Source organism: Rhinopithecus bieti, unplaced genomic scaffold (assembly GCF_001698545.2).
Source record: "Rhinopithecus bieti isolate Rb0 unplaced genomic scaffold, ASM169854v2 scaffold_31076, whole genome shotgun sequence".
NCBI classification, from domain to species: Eukaryota; Metazoa; Chordata; class Mammalia; order Primates; family Cercopithecidae; genus Rhinopithecus; species Rhinopithecus bieti.
In genome coordinates, this window is record NW_016813414.1 from 457536 (window position 1) to 474493 (window position 16958).

Sequence of the window (16958 nt, forward strand, 5' to 3'; positions counted from 1 at the left end):
AAAACAAAGCAAAACAAAAGAAACAAACAACCAAATAAATCTCTGCCACAGTTTTAGTTCCTAAAAGCATACCAGCAATAAAAATACATTAGGTTCAGTAATCTTTATAAACTAGTTTTCACAATTTCTTTCCACAGCTTTTGTCTTCAAATTCATTGGGAAAACAGAACTGACACAAAGAATGACTACCTAAAAAAAAGAAGGTTCCTTTTTAATCCATGCATTATATAACTGATCAAAAAAACACATTGCTTGAGTTCTATGTGGACAGATATGGGAACCCAGGAAAAGGAAACTCCATTTCAAAGAAAATAATCACCTTATCAGAATTATAGATTATCTCCACAATTATATCCGTAACTCCTCACCTAACATGAAATAGTCTAGACAAACTAATTTTCTATGTTATAAGATGTACTTTTTCTGTCACAAAATACCTTAAGCGAAGAAAAGGGAACTTACCCTAACAGGAAACCACATGCAGGAAGCCCCTTCAGGATACATGAACATCCCATATTCTGGCTGGATCATCTCTTCAAACAGACAGTAGAAGAACTCTCTCTTGACTCCTACAAGGTCATACCCAATTTCTCCACTAAATGAAACCTGATGAAACAGAGCAAATAATACATCACTTCCAGGGCTCCATATTGCTATACATGAAGTCTCATTTAATAACAGTAAATAGCTAACATTAATTGTGGACCCAAGTATTTGGTAGGCACTAAGTATCCTACTTATATATTGTCATATTTAAGCTCTACATTAATTCTATGAGATAATGCGGCCTTGAGAATTTAAATAACTTTTCTAAGTTTATACAACAGCTAGGTGGTGTAGCCTAGTTTTTTTTTTTTTTGAAATGGAGTCTCACTCTGTTATCTAGGCTGGAGTGTAATGGTCTGATCTCGGCTCACTGCAACCTCTGTCTCCTGGTTTCAAGTGATTCTCCTTCCTCAGCCCCCAGAGTAGCTGGGATTACAGATATGCACCACCACGCCTGGCTAATTTTTTTGTATTTTAAGTAGAGACAGGGTTTCACTGTGCTGGCCAGGCTGCTCTTGAACTCCTGACCTCAAGTGATCCACCCACCTCGGCCTCCCGAAGTGCTGAGATTACAACCATGAGCTGCCACACCTGGCCTACAGCCTAAATTTAATCCTATGTCGGTCAAACCCCAGAGCCTAAAGTTTTTACCACTAAACTGACCTCAACTGGCATCACTATTATAGTCATCAGATCCAAGTATATGTAATAAAAACAAACAGAAAGAAATCATAAAAATTGGCCGGGTGTGGTGGCTCACACCTGTAATCCCAGCACTTTGGGAGGCCAAGGTGGGCGGATCACGTGAGGTCAGGAGTTCGTGACCAGTCTGGCCAACATGGTGAAACCCTGTCTCTATTAAAAATATAAAAATTAGCTGGGTGTAGTGATGCATACCTGTAATCCCAGCTACTCAGACGGCTGAAGCACAAGACTCACTTGAACCCAGGAAATGAAGGTTGCCGTAAGCCGACGTCACACCACTGCCCTCAGCCTGGGCAACAGAGTGAGACTCTGTCTCATACATAAATAAATAAATAAACAAATAAACAAAAAAAAAATTCAGGATGTTCAAAAAACCAGAGCACACATAAGGTGTTTGCTGAAGTGGCTGTCTGCTCCCTGAGGCTGCACCCCCACTGCTGACACCAATCCCTCCCAAGAGGATGCTATCATAACCCATCTTTGCTCCTTCAGTTACCCCTCCATTCCTGCCTTTTCTTGGAATCTTTCACTTCCATTTACAAAATGTTAAGGTCCCCTTAACCTTAAAAGGAAAAAAAAAATCCCAACATATTGTCTCCAATACAGACAACATGGGCTCCTTCTACTCTTGCCAAACTTCAGAGAGATACGCCAACTTCCAAACCCACTTCTCCACTTAAATGGGTCTCTCCAAGAAGACCAAGAACTGTAAATCGCCAAACTCCAAGGACTTTTTCTCATATCTCATCTCTTTGATTTCGTTAACTCCTTTTCCACTTCTGATCATGTCCTTTTTCTTGACACACTCTTCTCCCTTGCTTTCGCTTATGAAGCACCCTTCATGGTTTTATTTCTCTCTTCTTTTTCCTGCTAGTTTAACTTCTAGAACCAGAATTGCAAACAGTTCTATCCTAACACTTCTGTCCTTTCTCTCTGTTCTTTCCCTGGAGGTTCATTTTCTCCGTAAACTTTGTTTACCACTCGTAGATATTTCACCTTAAGATTCAGTGTATTTTCTCTCCTGATTGACAGTCACTTCCAAAGACCCGTTCGACATTTCTACCCAGATGTTCTACTAGCATCTCCAGAAAGCTCCTCTTACCAGTTTCTTTATTTAGATGCATGCCTCTTCCATTCCTCTTGGTGAAATAGTGAAATATTAAAAATCTCTGTAGCAAGACCAGGTGTCAAACCCTTCCCCCTCTTCTTACTAAGGACAAGCTGCCTGATCTCATAAAGCCTGTTTTCCCACATGATTATCAGAAAGATTACAGGGGTCATACATGTAAAATATCTCACACAGAGCCTGCAAATGGCAAATGCTGAGTGTTACCCGCATTTAAAAACTGGATGAACGATATATAAAAGTGGAACTCAAATAATCGAGTGGACTGACTGGCAAAGGATAGAATCACATGAGTTCATTAGAGTTATACAATTATCTGTGTGCAAAAATACATGGAAATGCCAACTTTAACCTGCTATATATATATATTTTTTTTCCTTGAGATAGAATCTTGCTCTGTTGCCCAGGCTGGAGTACAGTGATGTAATCTTGGCTCACTGCAACCTCCACCTCCCGGGTTCAAGTGATTCTCACGCCTCAGCCTCCCAAGTAGCTGGGATTACAGGCACCTGCCACCACACCCAACTAATTTTTTTATTTTTAGTAGAGATGGGGTTTCACCATGCTGATCAGGTTGGTTTCGAACTCCTGACCTCAGGTGATCTGCCCACCTTGGTCTCCTCAAGTGCTAGGATTAAAGGCATGAGCCACTGTGTCTGGGTGCAATATGCTTTTACATCAGTATCTTGAGACTTAGTAAAGTCAATCTTTCTTTAATCTGAGTAGAAGTGATAAACTAGGGTCCCCAATCAAAAATACTCCATTTACTAATATTATCAGGTCAATCTTTATCTGTCTTGATTAAGCAGAAAGTCTAGTGCCTAATGGCTGGGCCCAAATCCTGGCTCTGATGCTTATCAGTTGGGTTACTCTTGGATAAGTCACCTAATAGTTCTGTACCTCAGTTTCCCCATCTATAAAATGAGGGAAAAACAGAATCTGCCACGTAGTGTTGTTGAAAAGGTTAAAAAATTAGGTACAAAGCACTTACAACAGTTCTTGCCACAAGGACAGCACTCAAAAGATCTACTGGTCATTATGATTCGGTATCAAATATTTACTAATAAGACAAATTATATGGTAACTAAAGAAAAAATCAGTTACAGATCTTCCGAACATGGTCAAATCTACAATTATACCCCAAAATAACTGTAGGATTTTAAGAGAAAGTTCTCTTTTCTACAAAGCAATTTAGGTTATTATTATTTTCGGGTTTTTTTTGAGACAGAGTCTCGCTCTGTCACCCAGGCCAGAGTGCAGTGGCATGATCTCGGCTCACTGCAACCTCTGCTTCCTGGGTTCAAGTGATTCTCATGTTTCAGCCTCCCGAGTAGCTGGGATTACAGATGCCCACCACCACACACAGTTAATTTTTGTATTTTTAGTAGAGACAGGGTTTCACCATGTTGACCAAGCTGGTCTCAAACTCCTGACCTCAGGTGATCCACCTGCTTCAGCCTCCCAAAGTGCTGGGATTACAGGTGTGAGTCACCATGCCTGTGCCAATTTAGGTTACTGCATAAGAAGAAAACCCCTTAATTCTCCTCTATGCTAACCATCTCATTGAAACCCTTCAAGGGTGGAGCTAGCCAGGCTAGGCCAGACCTCAGAAGGGACTGTACCTCTTAGGGCCAAGACTGAACTATCTACCTGAGCAGGGTGTGGGGAGAACAACCACTTTGCCTGCTGTTCTTAGCCCAAACATACTCAATGAGTGCCCACAGCTATCACCCAAAACTCAAAGGCAAACTAGGGAATCAGAGGAACCCTAAAATAAACAACCTCTGTGGCAAAGGACGATAACTTCCTATGAAACCCTTTGTTACTTTTTTTTATGTTTTTCTTTTCTCAGCAGCAAAAACATTAAGTGAGAATTACACTTTACCCATAACTCTTTCCTCAGGTCTTCATTCTCAAATTGACTTAGCTGATTCAAAACATCCTCAATCAAGTGATTCCTTCTGACTGTTAGATCAAACGTGGGCATCAAAGCGAATTCAGACTCTCTTTCTTCCTCAATTGCTGCCGACATAAGATAAGCTTTATGTTTTTTACCCTAGCAAAACAGAAACAGAAATATTACACTTCATTTTACCATTGGCCCTCTCTAAGTAAAAATTTGGAAAGCAGAATAAACTGGTTCTGCTTATAAATGCAGGTCACCTTTATGAAAAGAACCTTATATGCACCACTGAAGATAAATGATAACATTAGTATTTAGTCTCAGTGAGCAGAGGAAACAAGGGACCTGAAGAATCAAAGCCTTTGTGGAGCCAACCTGGATGAGCAAGTAAGTTACCAACTGCAGGTTTTATCAGACCACTTTCTCCTATACACACAATTATTAATGCTTAAGATACCAAAGCTACTTATTAACAGGCTAAGAGATGTATTGGTATCCATTGAAACAGTGCACTGCAACATGATGCTTTCTCATTCAGAAGAGAAGTTCAGATGCTTAGAAAGCAAAAAGGCCGCAGGAAAAAAATCCAGGTGTGAGAGATGTCACCAAAGAGCCTATCCCAGGAAAAAAAAAACCTAGACAAGAGATTTTAAGGCAGAATTTACCTAAGAAGTTAATTGAAGACAGACAAGCGGGGAAAGAGAGAGGGAAAGATGGACAGACAGACAGAATGTCCATTCAGAAACCAAATGGCAATTTTAGGTCACCGAAGTCTATGGTTTGGGGCCGGGTGCAGTGGCTCACACCTGTAATCCCAGCACTTTGGGAGGCTGAGGCAGGCGGATCACTTGAGGTCAGGAGTTCGAGACCAGCCTGGCCAACATGGTGAAACCCTGCCTCTACAAAAAATACAAAATTAGCTGGGTGTGGCGGCAGGTGCCCGTAATCCCAGGTACTTGGGAGGCTGAGGCAGGAAAATCGCTTGAACCCAGGAAGTGGAGGTTGCAGTGAGCCGAGATCATGCCACTGCACAGAAGCCCCTCTGGGGCAAAAAAAGGAAAGGGGCAGGAGTTTGGGGTCTGTCCCTGCCAGGCACCGTCTTCACAGTTCTTGCTAGAAAAACACTAACATGGTCAGACTCGCTAGAGAGTGAGGGCGGTGGTAGAAAGGGGATGGGTAGGCTGGGCATGGTGGCTCACATCTGTAATCCCAGCACTTTGTGAGGCTGAGGCAGGCGGATCACTTGAGGTCAGGAGTTCGAGACCAGCCTGGCCAACATGGTGAAACCCTGCCTCTACAAAAAATACAAAAATTAGCTGGGTGTGGCGGCAGGTGCCCGTAATCCCAGGTACTTGGGAGGCTGAGGCAGGAAAATCGCTTGAACCCAGGAAGTGGAGGGTGCAGTGAGCCGAGATCATGCCACTGCACCCCAGCCTGGGCGGCAGAGGGAGATGCTTTCAAAAAAAAAAAAAAAAAAAAAAAAGTCTATGCTTTTAGCAGAAAAAGGAGTAGTCAAATACTACTTCTATGAAATTATCTCTGGAACCTTGTTTAAAATCAGGAGAGAATAGGTTGTAAGAGTTGAAGCAAAACAAAGTTCTTTTATCTTTTTTGCTTTGATTTCCCTTTGTTAAATATTTCATTCTAGTCATACTCAGAACTCGTAAATCAATTTCCCATTTTTATTATGGTAAATGCATTATATTAAACTATCTGCTTTAAGGACATATATTTGAATGTTATACATACATATAACATATGTCTGCATATGTAAAAGTGATAATAATACCCAACCCTTTGGGTACTTTGAGTGAGGCAGTTTTAAATGCTTTACCTGTATTAACAAATTTAATCCTTATAAAATTGCAATGAGGCAGGGATTATCTCATACAATTCCTTGGGAATTTTCAATTGCCCAATTTTACTACTTTGGTGGTAAAATATTTTGTTAACGTTTGATAAAATATCCATCCACTTTGCTGGATATATCTACAAACATAACCACCTCAGTTAGTAACAGTACTGTATATAGAAAAGGGGGAATCTGTACAAACCTCTATTATGGCACCATCACAGAGCAGTAGCCATTTATTGGGCTCCTAATTTCAGGAATCCTCAGCCACCTCTATTCCTGCTACCATATCTTTTCATTAGATTGTGCCTCCTTACACAGGTGCTAGTCAAGCCCAAGTCTGTTATACCTCTTTGAGTACTATTCAGAAGACTACAGGCTGCCACTGCCAACTTCAGGTAAAAACCCAACAACTAGGCCAGTTGTCCAAGCTCCATCCCTTGCTACCAAGGCCCTAATTTGCCTTAAGGTGAAGATGATCCAAATTATGACAGTCTGCCTTGCCTTCTTCATTAGAGTGTAAGCTACTTGAATGCCACAACCATTGGTTTCACTGGTAGTTGGTTCTCTTATCACCCCCAAAATATTGCATGATTAAGAAGGCACTCAGCATGTGATTTATGCTAATGAAGACAAATAGGCATACATACCTCTATTTTTAAAAGTGTGTCTGTATGTAGTAGTTTAATTTTCGACAGATGATTAAAGATAAATGGAAAGTGACTGAATATGACCCAGCATCCTGCATTTTCTGAAGAATCCTAAAAATGGAAATGACAACAATTCTTATAAGTTAAGCGACAGAGAAACCTTACACTTTACCTCACAGCCTTACATCCCTGATGGTTTAAGGTCTCAGCACTTCCAACAAAAGCAATCCAAATTACTGGTCCATAGTACTAGTAGTAGAAAATGTGTTTTATATGTATCAATGAAAGGTATATAGAGAATGTTTAGTGCCCATTTAATTTAGCAATTAATTATAATCTTTGGATGCTTTCCCAAAGACTCTGTTCTGCTGAAACCTGAGTTTCTGCCATGTGAATAAGCTCAGTTGCATTTGGTAAACAGAGAATGATATAACATGGGTAGCTGGTTAGCTCATATATGAATTTTGCTGGGCAAGAGTTGATGTGCTAGAAGGAGAATTACAACCTTCAGAGAAAGAAAGAGAGACTTCGGGCCAGCTGCTACCTTGGCAGTAGGAGCCCTTCAACTGTATTTTCAGAAAATGAAAAAGGAGTGCTTACATCCAAGACACTCTACCACAGGTCTTGGCTCTTGACTCCTAATGAGTCTCACTGCCTTCTATGACCACTTTAAAGGTATCAGAGCTCCACTAGTCCTTCTCCAATTACAGTGTAGATAGATTTCTACCCTTTCCTTTTTGTGCATTTTTCATATTCCCATAGTCATCTCCCAAGGTGTCAATCATTTTTCCGCTGGAACTCTGACTACAAAATTGCATAGATTTTGAGGAGTCTTCACGTTTCCCACAAGCCCTGCTATTTCTATTGTGCAATTTTGCAGAGGACAAGAAATGCCTATATTAACTCACTGATTATCAATTTCCCCCTTTAAACATGCTATACCTACCACAGTCATTTTCCACAAGCATCTTCTGCATACTTCTACAAAAAAATTGAGACGGTACAAGAGTTTGTCTACTTGGAAAATACTTTCAGGTAGTTGACACTTCATCTGGTTTACCTTAAATAAAATATGACTTGTGAAAAAGCTTTATATTTAAAGACAATTTTGCTTAATAGCTGTTAATTAGATTATCAAATTGTAAATGAAACACCCTTATAATGACCAGAATAAAATTCTATCCAATTCCTCCATTGCCAAAGCCCCAAATTTTCATGAACATAAATATCTAAGATTTAATAGTAGAGATTGATGATATAATGATAAACTTCTAGTTATTTTTAATTCATAGAAAAATTTTAAAGAACTTTCAATCCAAAGAAAAAAAAAAAAAACAGTATCCCAAAGTACTCTGGGGTCCAGTTCTTCAGGTCTTAGTCTTCAGGACTTAATAATATACTACCTTATAGGCATTCACTCTGCTGAGGCATTTGTGGAACATTCCCCTACCGAGAGGAAATTTTCCAACCCTCCATCTCATATGATATGATCAGGGTTATTATGACTATTATGACAGACACATGAACACCCTGGCATGTTGTGAAGACAATGAATAATAATGACACTAGACACTTCGGGCATTAGTGACTGTTAGTATTTGACTTGGATGGGCGTTATCCTGAAATAAATTACTCTCAGGTGGTCTTCTAAAAACTCATCTTGGCTATATGCACTGAAACCATGTGTCTAGAATGTTTTTACTGACTCTCGTCCAGACCTCAAATATTCCAGGCCTCCCAGTACTACCACCCAAAGCCTGGTGAGACTGTTTCACCCTGTAACTATGGCTCTCTGGATCTGATGATCTTGGCCTTGCATTATCATTATTAGCCTCAAGGTCTCCAGAGTCACAGAGAAAGTGGGTGCTTCATCTTCATGGTGTCTGGTAGCCTCCTGCTGAGGTGCGGAGCCTGACAAATATCAAATATTCTGATGTTATCTATTAGGGTCAAAGGACAAAGCGGGATCCCCTGAAGATTTCTTTTGTTGCTGCTTCAGTATTTCTTGTGATTCTCTTTGTAAGTAGCAAAAGCTTGTTAGAATACACCTTCCCAGAGCTCTTCAATAAATTTCTCATTTTTTCAAAACAAAAATTATTTGTCATTAACCTTTCCCTTTTGTAAAATAAAAAATTTAAAACTGTTGAAAATAACCATTGTTTTTCAATAGTATGGCAGTTTTTTTCTTCAGCAGTATGATATATTAGGTACCCTGATCCACTGAAAACACCTAGAAATACAGGAAAAGCTGTAACAAACATGTTTAAAGGCATTACTGATTTTTTAGGTAGATGGAATAATCAGGTCAAAAACCAAATGAAAGTGGCATTTGCCTTGAGAGCATCTGCCCAACCTGGTGAACGTAAACTTCAATTTTCAATGGTTGGGGCTTTGGGGAAAGGAGGCAAAGCCCAGACTGTTCAAATTAGGGAGTCCATAGAAGTTATCCCCACAAGTCTGAGACCCAAAAGGGTTAAACCATCAGGTAAGGATGAACTAGAAATGAATAAGCTCTTTTCCCCACTGCCATATCAATCACTCCACCTCCACCTTGACCCCAGGACCACAAGGCAAACTGTTCCAAGTTCAAATGGTGCTGAGCTGGGGAAAAATTATCCCCCATAGGATCTATAATTACAAAAGAGCTCTCCTTCAACTTTACCACCAAATTCTAAAAAGCTTCAAGCCAAAAATGTAAAGTACTACCAAACTGGTGGTATCTCCAGGAGCCTGGCAGAAGAAAATTCTCTGTGAAGAAAGCCAGTCCTCAGGTAATTCCAAAAGATAAAGTTCCAAGGAAAACGGACAGCTCTCACACATACACAAATCACAAAATACATGAGGATAAAGACACCAGGAGGAAGATTCAGCAGAAACTGACCTGCAAAGACTTCAGATACCTGAGTTATAAGGCATATATATTCAGATAAATAAAAGGAAAGTGTGAAAAGAACGAAGGAATTATAAATAATGAGCAAATTATTTATAATTTAAAGAACAAATTCGAGTATCTAGAAATGAAAAACATTAATACTTGAGATAAAAACTTAAAAGGTAGTACTAATAGCAACCAAAATCACTGAAAAAAGAATTCATGAACTGGAAGACAGGGTTGAAGAAATACTATCCAGAATGGGGTACAGAGAGACAATGAGACGGAAAATATGACAGAAAGCTTAAGGGACATGCCAAATAGACCGAGAAAGTCTAACATATCAATAACTGGAATTTCAAAGAAGAGAGTCAATATTCAATTAGATTTGAAATGTGGAATAATTTCTAAAAGGAGGGAAATACCCTTAACCTACAAAGGTTATTTTCAAAAACCTAACAGAAGGCCAGGCACAGTGGCTCATGCCTGTAATCCCAGCACTTTGGGAGGCCAAGGTGGGAAAATCACTTGAGGTCAGGAGTCGGAGACCGGCCTGGGCAATGTGGCGAAACCCCATCTCTACTAAAAACTAAAAAATTAGCCGAGCAGGGTGGCATGTGCCTATATTCCTGGCTACTCACGAAGCTAAGGCACAACGATAGCTTGAACCCAGGAGGCAGAGGGTGCAGTAAGCCAAAATCGTGCCACTGCACTCCAGCCTGAGCAACAGGCTCTTTTTTTTTCTGTCTCAAGAAAAAAAAGGAAAAAAAAGCCTATAGGGCTGGTGTGGTGGCTCACCCGGGTAATCCCTGCACTTCCGGAGACCAAGGCCAAAACAGGAGAATCACTTGAGGCCAGGAGCTCAAGACCAGCCTGAGCAACATAGTTAGGCCCTGTCTCTCCAAAAATGAAAAAATTAGCTGGGCATGGTGGTGCATGCCTGTAGTCCCAGCTACTCAGGAGGCTGAGGTGGGAGAATCACTTGAGCCCAGGAGTTCAAGGCTGCAGTGAGCCATGACTGTACCACTGCACTCCAGTCTGGGCACAGAGTGAGATTCCGACTCAAAACAACAACAACAACAACAATAACAACAACAACAACAAACCCCTATAAGTAAGTGATACTAAAAGCATTTCCTTTGGAAACTAAGAATAGTCCATGAAAAAAAATTTCCTTTAAAATCACAAAGAAGTACCCACTTTTACCCCACTTCTATTTAACATCATATTAGAAGCCCTAGCTAGAGCAAGACAAAGGAAAATAATAAAATGTATATGGACTGGAAAAAGAAAACATAAAAAATTCAAAATTTTGGCAAATTTGAGAATTTGGCAAATTTGCTGAATATAAGAATCAATATTCAGGCCAGGTGCAGTGGCTCACACCTGTAATCCCAACACTTTGGGAGGCAGAGCCAGGCAGATCACTGTAGGCCAGGTGTTCGAGACCAGCCTGGCCAACATGGTGAAACCCCGTCTCTACTAAAAATACAAAAATTAACCAGGCATGGTGATGCGTGCCTGTAATCTCAGCTACTTGGAAGGCTGAGAGAGGAGAAGCACTTGAACCCGGGAGGTGGAGGTTGCAGTGAACAGAGCTCACACCACTGAACTCTAGTCTGGCCAACAGAGGGCAACTCTGTCTCAAAAAAAAAAAAATTAATATTCAAAAATCAATGCATTCCTATACACCAACAACAGATAATATAATTTTAAGACACTATAATAGTGTAACAAATGCAAATGTCTTGGGATATATTTGACTAAACAGACTTTAATAGTAAAATAACAAAACTTTACTGAAAGACAACTAATAAGTGGAGAGGTAGATGCTATGAAGATTCACAATAGTAAAGATGTCAATATAGTGAAACACAGACATATAAATAATTAACTATAGATTGAATGTAATTCCAATCAAATTCTCAATAAGACTGTGTGTGTGTGTGTGTGTCTCTGTATATAACCTGACAAGGCAATTTAGAAATATATATGGTAAATGTTTAGCAAAATTTGTATGCCAAAAATATTCAAGACGCACTTCAGAAACAAGGCTAGGGTACTTCTCTTACTAGATATGAACAATTAATGTACAGCCATACAAAAGGACCCATGGTATAGTGGACTCATGGTACAAAAGGACCCAAAATTGAAACCCACACATGGAAACTTGATTCACAACAGTTTGTATTGCCTATCAATGGAGAAAAGGCAGCATTTCAATACGTGGTGCTAGGGTAACTTTTTCACATTAAAAATAATAAAAATAAATTTACAGTACGTTTCTAATTGCATTAAACAGTAAATTGTGAAATGCAAAGCTAAAGTCAGTATTTCCTTTAGACCTGGACAAGAGTGTCCTCTGCCCTAGGACCATGGTTCTTAACAGTGGCTCTCCTCCAGCCAAGCCTCTTCCCCCAGAATAAGGGGTCTGCAGGGCCAGGGGGACCTGTCTATTTTCAGCCCACACATCCCCTTCTAGATTGGGCTACATATACCCAGGACCTAGGATTCCATGTTCAAATGGTTCCAGGTCTGCTTCTGGCACAGGCCTCTCCCCTTTCTTGGTCTCTAGAGAGTGAACTATGTCACAACTGAGACCCTCCAGCCTCAGGGTTGGCTAAGGAGGGTCTATGGTGTGAGGTGGGATAGAACTCAGACATATGGGCTGAGGTGTCCACATATGGGCATGTGACACGCCTTCTGGTGTGGGACAAAACCAAGGGAAGAAAAGAAGAGCAGAGGGCTGCATTTAAGCTACCACTTCTCTTTTCTTTTTTTTTTTTTGAGATGGAGTCTTGCTGTATCACCCAGGCTGGAGTGCAGTGGCACAATCTAGGCTCGCTACAACCTCTGCCTCCTGGATTCAAGCGACTCTCCTGCCTCAGCCTCCCAAACAGCTGGGATTACAGGAGCGCCCACCACACCCGGCTAATTTTTGTATTTTTAGTAGAGATGGGGTTTCACTATGTTGGTCAGGCTGGTCTTGAACTCCTAACCTTGTGATCTGCCTGCCTCAGCCTCCCAAAGTGCTGGAATTACAGGCATGAGCCATCAAACCCAGCAAGCCGCCACTTTTCAATGTAGAATTTTAAGAAGACTGAGATTTCTGAATTCAAACCTGGCCTCCCCTGTCATTATGAAGGTTTATTTGTCAAAGGAGGAGGGCAGTATATTTTATTAACAGTTTGTCAGACAGGTTTTTGACCTTTTAAATATTAGACATATGGTATATAGGCCTCCATTTACACTCTTCCTCTGGCCTTGGCTATTGTCCTCTTAGAAGACTATCTAGGGCAGTTTTAGAGACCTAATCTAGCCCTCTGTTATTTTTATAGTCTTACTGGTAACATAGCCATGACCATTCATTTTTGTATTGCCTGTGGCTGCTTTCATGCTACTCCTGAAGAGCTGAGTAGGTGCAGTTGTGATAGAAACCACATGCCGCAAAAAGCCTAAAATATTTACTATCTGGTCCTTTCCAGAAAAAAGCTGCCGACCCCTGATTTAGGGTAATAATTTAAAACCTTTATGGGAGAAAAAAAGCTTAAAACAAGACACAAGGAGTGAAATTATATAAAGAAATGGATAGACAAATTTATCTACATTAAAATTAAGAATGTGAGTTTGCCAAACACCATAAAAGCAAAAGACAAGCTATAACTGGGATACACCATTTGCAACACATATCACTGACAAAGAAGTAGTATCCAAAATAGAAAGAATTCCTATAAGCAGTAAGAAAAAGTCAAATATTGGCCGAGCACAGTGGCTCATACCTGTAATACCAGGACTTTGGGAGACTGAGGTGGGTGAATCATTTGAGCTCAGGAGTTTGAGACCAGCCTGGGCTACAGGGTGAAACCCCATCTCTACAAAAAATACAAAAATTAGCAAGGCATGGTGGCTTGCACATATAGTCCAAGCTACTCTGGAGGCTGAAGTGGGAGGATCACAGGAGCCTGGGAGGCAGAGGTTGCAGTGAGCCGAGATTGAGCCACTGCATTCCAGCCTGGATGACAGGGGAGAACCTGTCTCGAACAAATCAAAATCCTTTATGGGAGAAAAGAAGTTTAAAACAAGACACAAGGAGTAAAAAGAAATGGATTGACAAATTTATCTACAATAAAATTAAGAATGTGAGTTTGTCAAAAAACACCATAAAGCAAAAGACTAGGATACAATATTTGCAACACATACCATTGACAAAGGAGTAGTATCCAAAACAAAAGAATTCTATAATCAGTAAGAAAAAGTCAAACATCATTTAAATGAACAAAAGTCAAGGACAGGCATTTCACAGAAGAGGAAACAAATACTGCAATTATAAACATGAGAATATGCTCTAGCGCATTTGAACCAGGGAAATACAATTAAAACCATAATTTGGTATCATTTTGTATCAAAAATATTTTCAAAATGGAGCAACGGAAATTATCATCATCTCCTGGAGAGAATTTAAATTGGTCCAACTGCTTTTGAAGAGTTTGTCACTACCAGGAAAGAGCAACACACACATATCCATAGCTTATCAATTCTAGAACTAGGTATGAAAACCAGAACCAACTCTTGACACAATAACACCAAGAGATTATGAGCAAAAATATATTATAGCAGCAATGTTTTCTCATAGAGGAACTCCCAAAAAGACCAAAAAAAAAAAAAACACACACACAAGAATTGCAAACAGCATATGTATTTGTCAATATTGGAATGGATAAGCAAAGTATGGTATATTCATACAATGAACTATACTGCAGAGTGAAAAATGAATGAAATACAGCCATAAGCATTAATCTGGATGAATCTATAAAACAACACTGAGTGTAAGAAGCATGTATTCCATTGACATAAATTTTGAAAATAGCAAAATTAAACATTGTAGTGTCTATAAATACATACATATAGTTCTAAAACAGTAGGAGCAAGGGAATGATTACCCCAAAATCCAGGATCATGACTATCTCTGTGAGATGGAGAGGCTGCAATCCATGAGGGGTACACAGGTATTTCTAAAGTACACAGGTATTTCTAAAGTACTGGAAATGTTGTATTTTTTTTTAACATGGGTGGTAAGGACACTAATGTTTATTTTATTATTTTTCTTTGAATTCTAAATAGGTATTTTATATATATATATTTCTTTATATGTATGATGTAATTTACAAAAAACAACATTTAAAAAAATAGCAATATAAACTTCGTATGTCTCACAGGAGTCTGCTTAAGATTCAAGCCAGCTGAAAGCAAGGCAATTTTACTGCTAGATAAAACACAGAGGTTTCTAAAGGAACTCTTACCCTGTGCAGCTTCTTCAACATTTCTAGGAGAGCTTGAACATTACCATTCTCCTCAGCACTTTCATCCCAGTAATCCAACTGGCATATGACAGCTGTTTTAAACATCTGGACCAGTTTGCTGAAAGTGGATTCTTGCAGAGTTGCCCAATACTCTTCTGAGGAATACAAGGAAAGCAAATTGTTTTAAAAATGAGTTTTATTGTGTTTTTTTGTTTGTTTGAGACGGAGTCTCGCCCTGTTGCCCAGGCTGGAGTGCAGTGGTACAATCTCAGCTCACTACAACCTCTGCCTCCCAGGTTCAAGCAATTCTTCTGCCTCACCCTCCTGAGTGGCTGGAATTACAGGCACCTACCACCATGCCTGGATAATTTTTGTATTTTTATAGAGACAAGGTTTCACCATGTTGGCCAGGCTGGTCTTGAACTCCTGACCTCAGGTGATCCGCCCACCTCTGCCTCCCAAAATGCTGGGATTATAGGCGTGAGCCACCTCACCAGCTTATTGTGTATATTTGAGGCCTACAAAATGTAATGGGATACATATAAACAGTAAAATTGTTACTATAGTGAAGCAAATTAACATTTTTTTGCAGGCCAGGCATGGTGGCTCACACCTGCAATCCCAGCACTTTGGGAGGCTGAGGCAGGTGGATTGTCTGAGCTCAGCAGTTCGAGGCCAGCCTGGGCAACATAGAGAAACTTGGTCTCTACCAAAAATACCAAAAATTAGCTGGGCATGGTGGCACGTATCTGTGCCACCTCGGGAGGCTACTCGGGAGCTACTCGGGAGGCTGAGGTGGGAGAATCACTTCAGACTGGGAGGTAGAGGCTGCAGTGAGCTGAGATTGTGCCAATGCACTCCAACCTGGGTGACAGAGTAAGACCCCACCTCAAAAAAAAATTTTTCTTTTCATAACAAGAACAGCTAACATCTATTTATTTAACAACAATAAAATCCCTAATACAATGTTATTAACTATAGTCCTCCTGTTGTATTGTCTAGTAGATCTCTAAACTTGATCCTACACATCTGCTTCTTTGTGGCCTTTGAACTACATCTCCACATTTCCTTTCCACCCCTATCCACTAGTAACCACTATTTTATTATCTATCTCTGCATATTTGACCTTTACAAGGAAGGTAAATATAATTATCATGTAATTTTACTTAGATTCTTGAAGGAAAAAAGTAGCCAATATTTTCTGAAACACGTAACAAAATATTTTAGTATATATCATAATTACAAAAGCACACTTGTAACAAACTTTTCACTGAATAAATACAATTACTATTACAAGTTTAGAATTTAACTTTCTGGTTGCTTGAGCCCAGGAGTTCAAGATTACAGTGAGCTACAATTGTACCACTGTACTCCAGCAAGGTGACAGAGTGAGCCCCTGTCTCTACTAAAAAATACTACTAATAATTTAACATCCTGGAAAAGTTCCTTTACAGTTAATAGAACTACAAACCTGATGTAATTAATTTGTGAAAATATATGAGCAAAATTAATCACATTTTGCTGAGATGAAACAGTATAATGTGTTAAAATTAAAATTGTTCGTGATTGCATAATTTTCTTTTGTGCTCCCAGTCTGAGATTTTAACTCTTAGAAAACATATTTCAGCATTTTAAAAAACAAAACCATTTTAAAGTAGCTTTTCATCACTTATCATGTTACCCAGTTTTAATAAAACATAAAGAATGGACTTCCTTGAGCTGAATATGCTATGTATGTCAAAAATCCCATTAAATCTATTCATGCCCCTAGAACTTACTTGCAGTGTACTGGAAATACAGGGATTGGATGAAACAATCAGACTGTCTGGATGTGGGACAGTCTACAAGACATCTGACCAGGATTGCATCCTTCCTTCCTCCTTCATTCCTTCCTCCTTCATTCCTTCCTTCACTCCCTCCTTCTTCCCTTCTCTTCCCCTTCTCCTTCCCTTCCCCTCCCCCACCCCTTCCCTTCCCCTTCTCCTTCCCTCACCTTCCCCTTTC

The 16958-nt window shown here is 39.8% G+C and overlaps 1 protein-coding gene across 1 annotated transcript in view; it reads right to left on the reverse strand.

Annotated features, from left to right (window-relative positions):
- HERC5 (HECT and RLD domain containing E3 ubiquitin protein ligase 5) overlaps positions 1–16958 on the reverse strand; it is a 56223-nt gene that overhangs the window by 13266 nt on the left and 25999 nt on the right. The window contains exons 13-17 of the mRNA XM_017848378.1: positions 14955–15113; positions 7729–7842; positions 6783–6893; positions 4263–4433; positions 463–606 (exon numbers count right to left, since the gene is read on the reverse strand). Coding sequence (XP_017703867.1) covers positions 463–606; positions 4263–4433; positions 6783–6893; positions 7729–7842; positions 14955–15113 — 699 coding nt within the window. The remainder of the gene's footprint in view (positions 1–462; positions 607–4262; positions 4434–6782; positions 6894–7728; positions 7843–14954; positions 15114–16958) is intronic.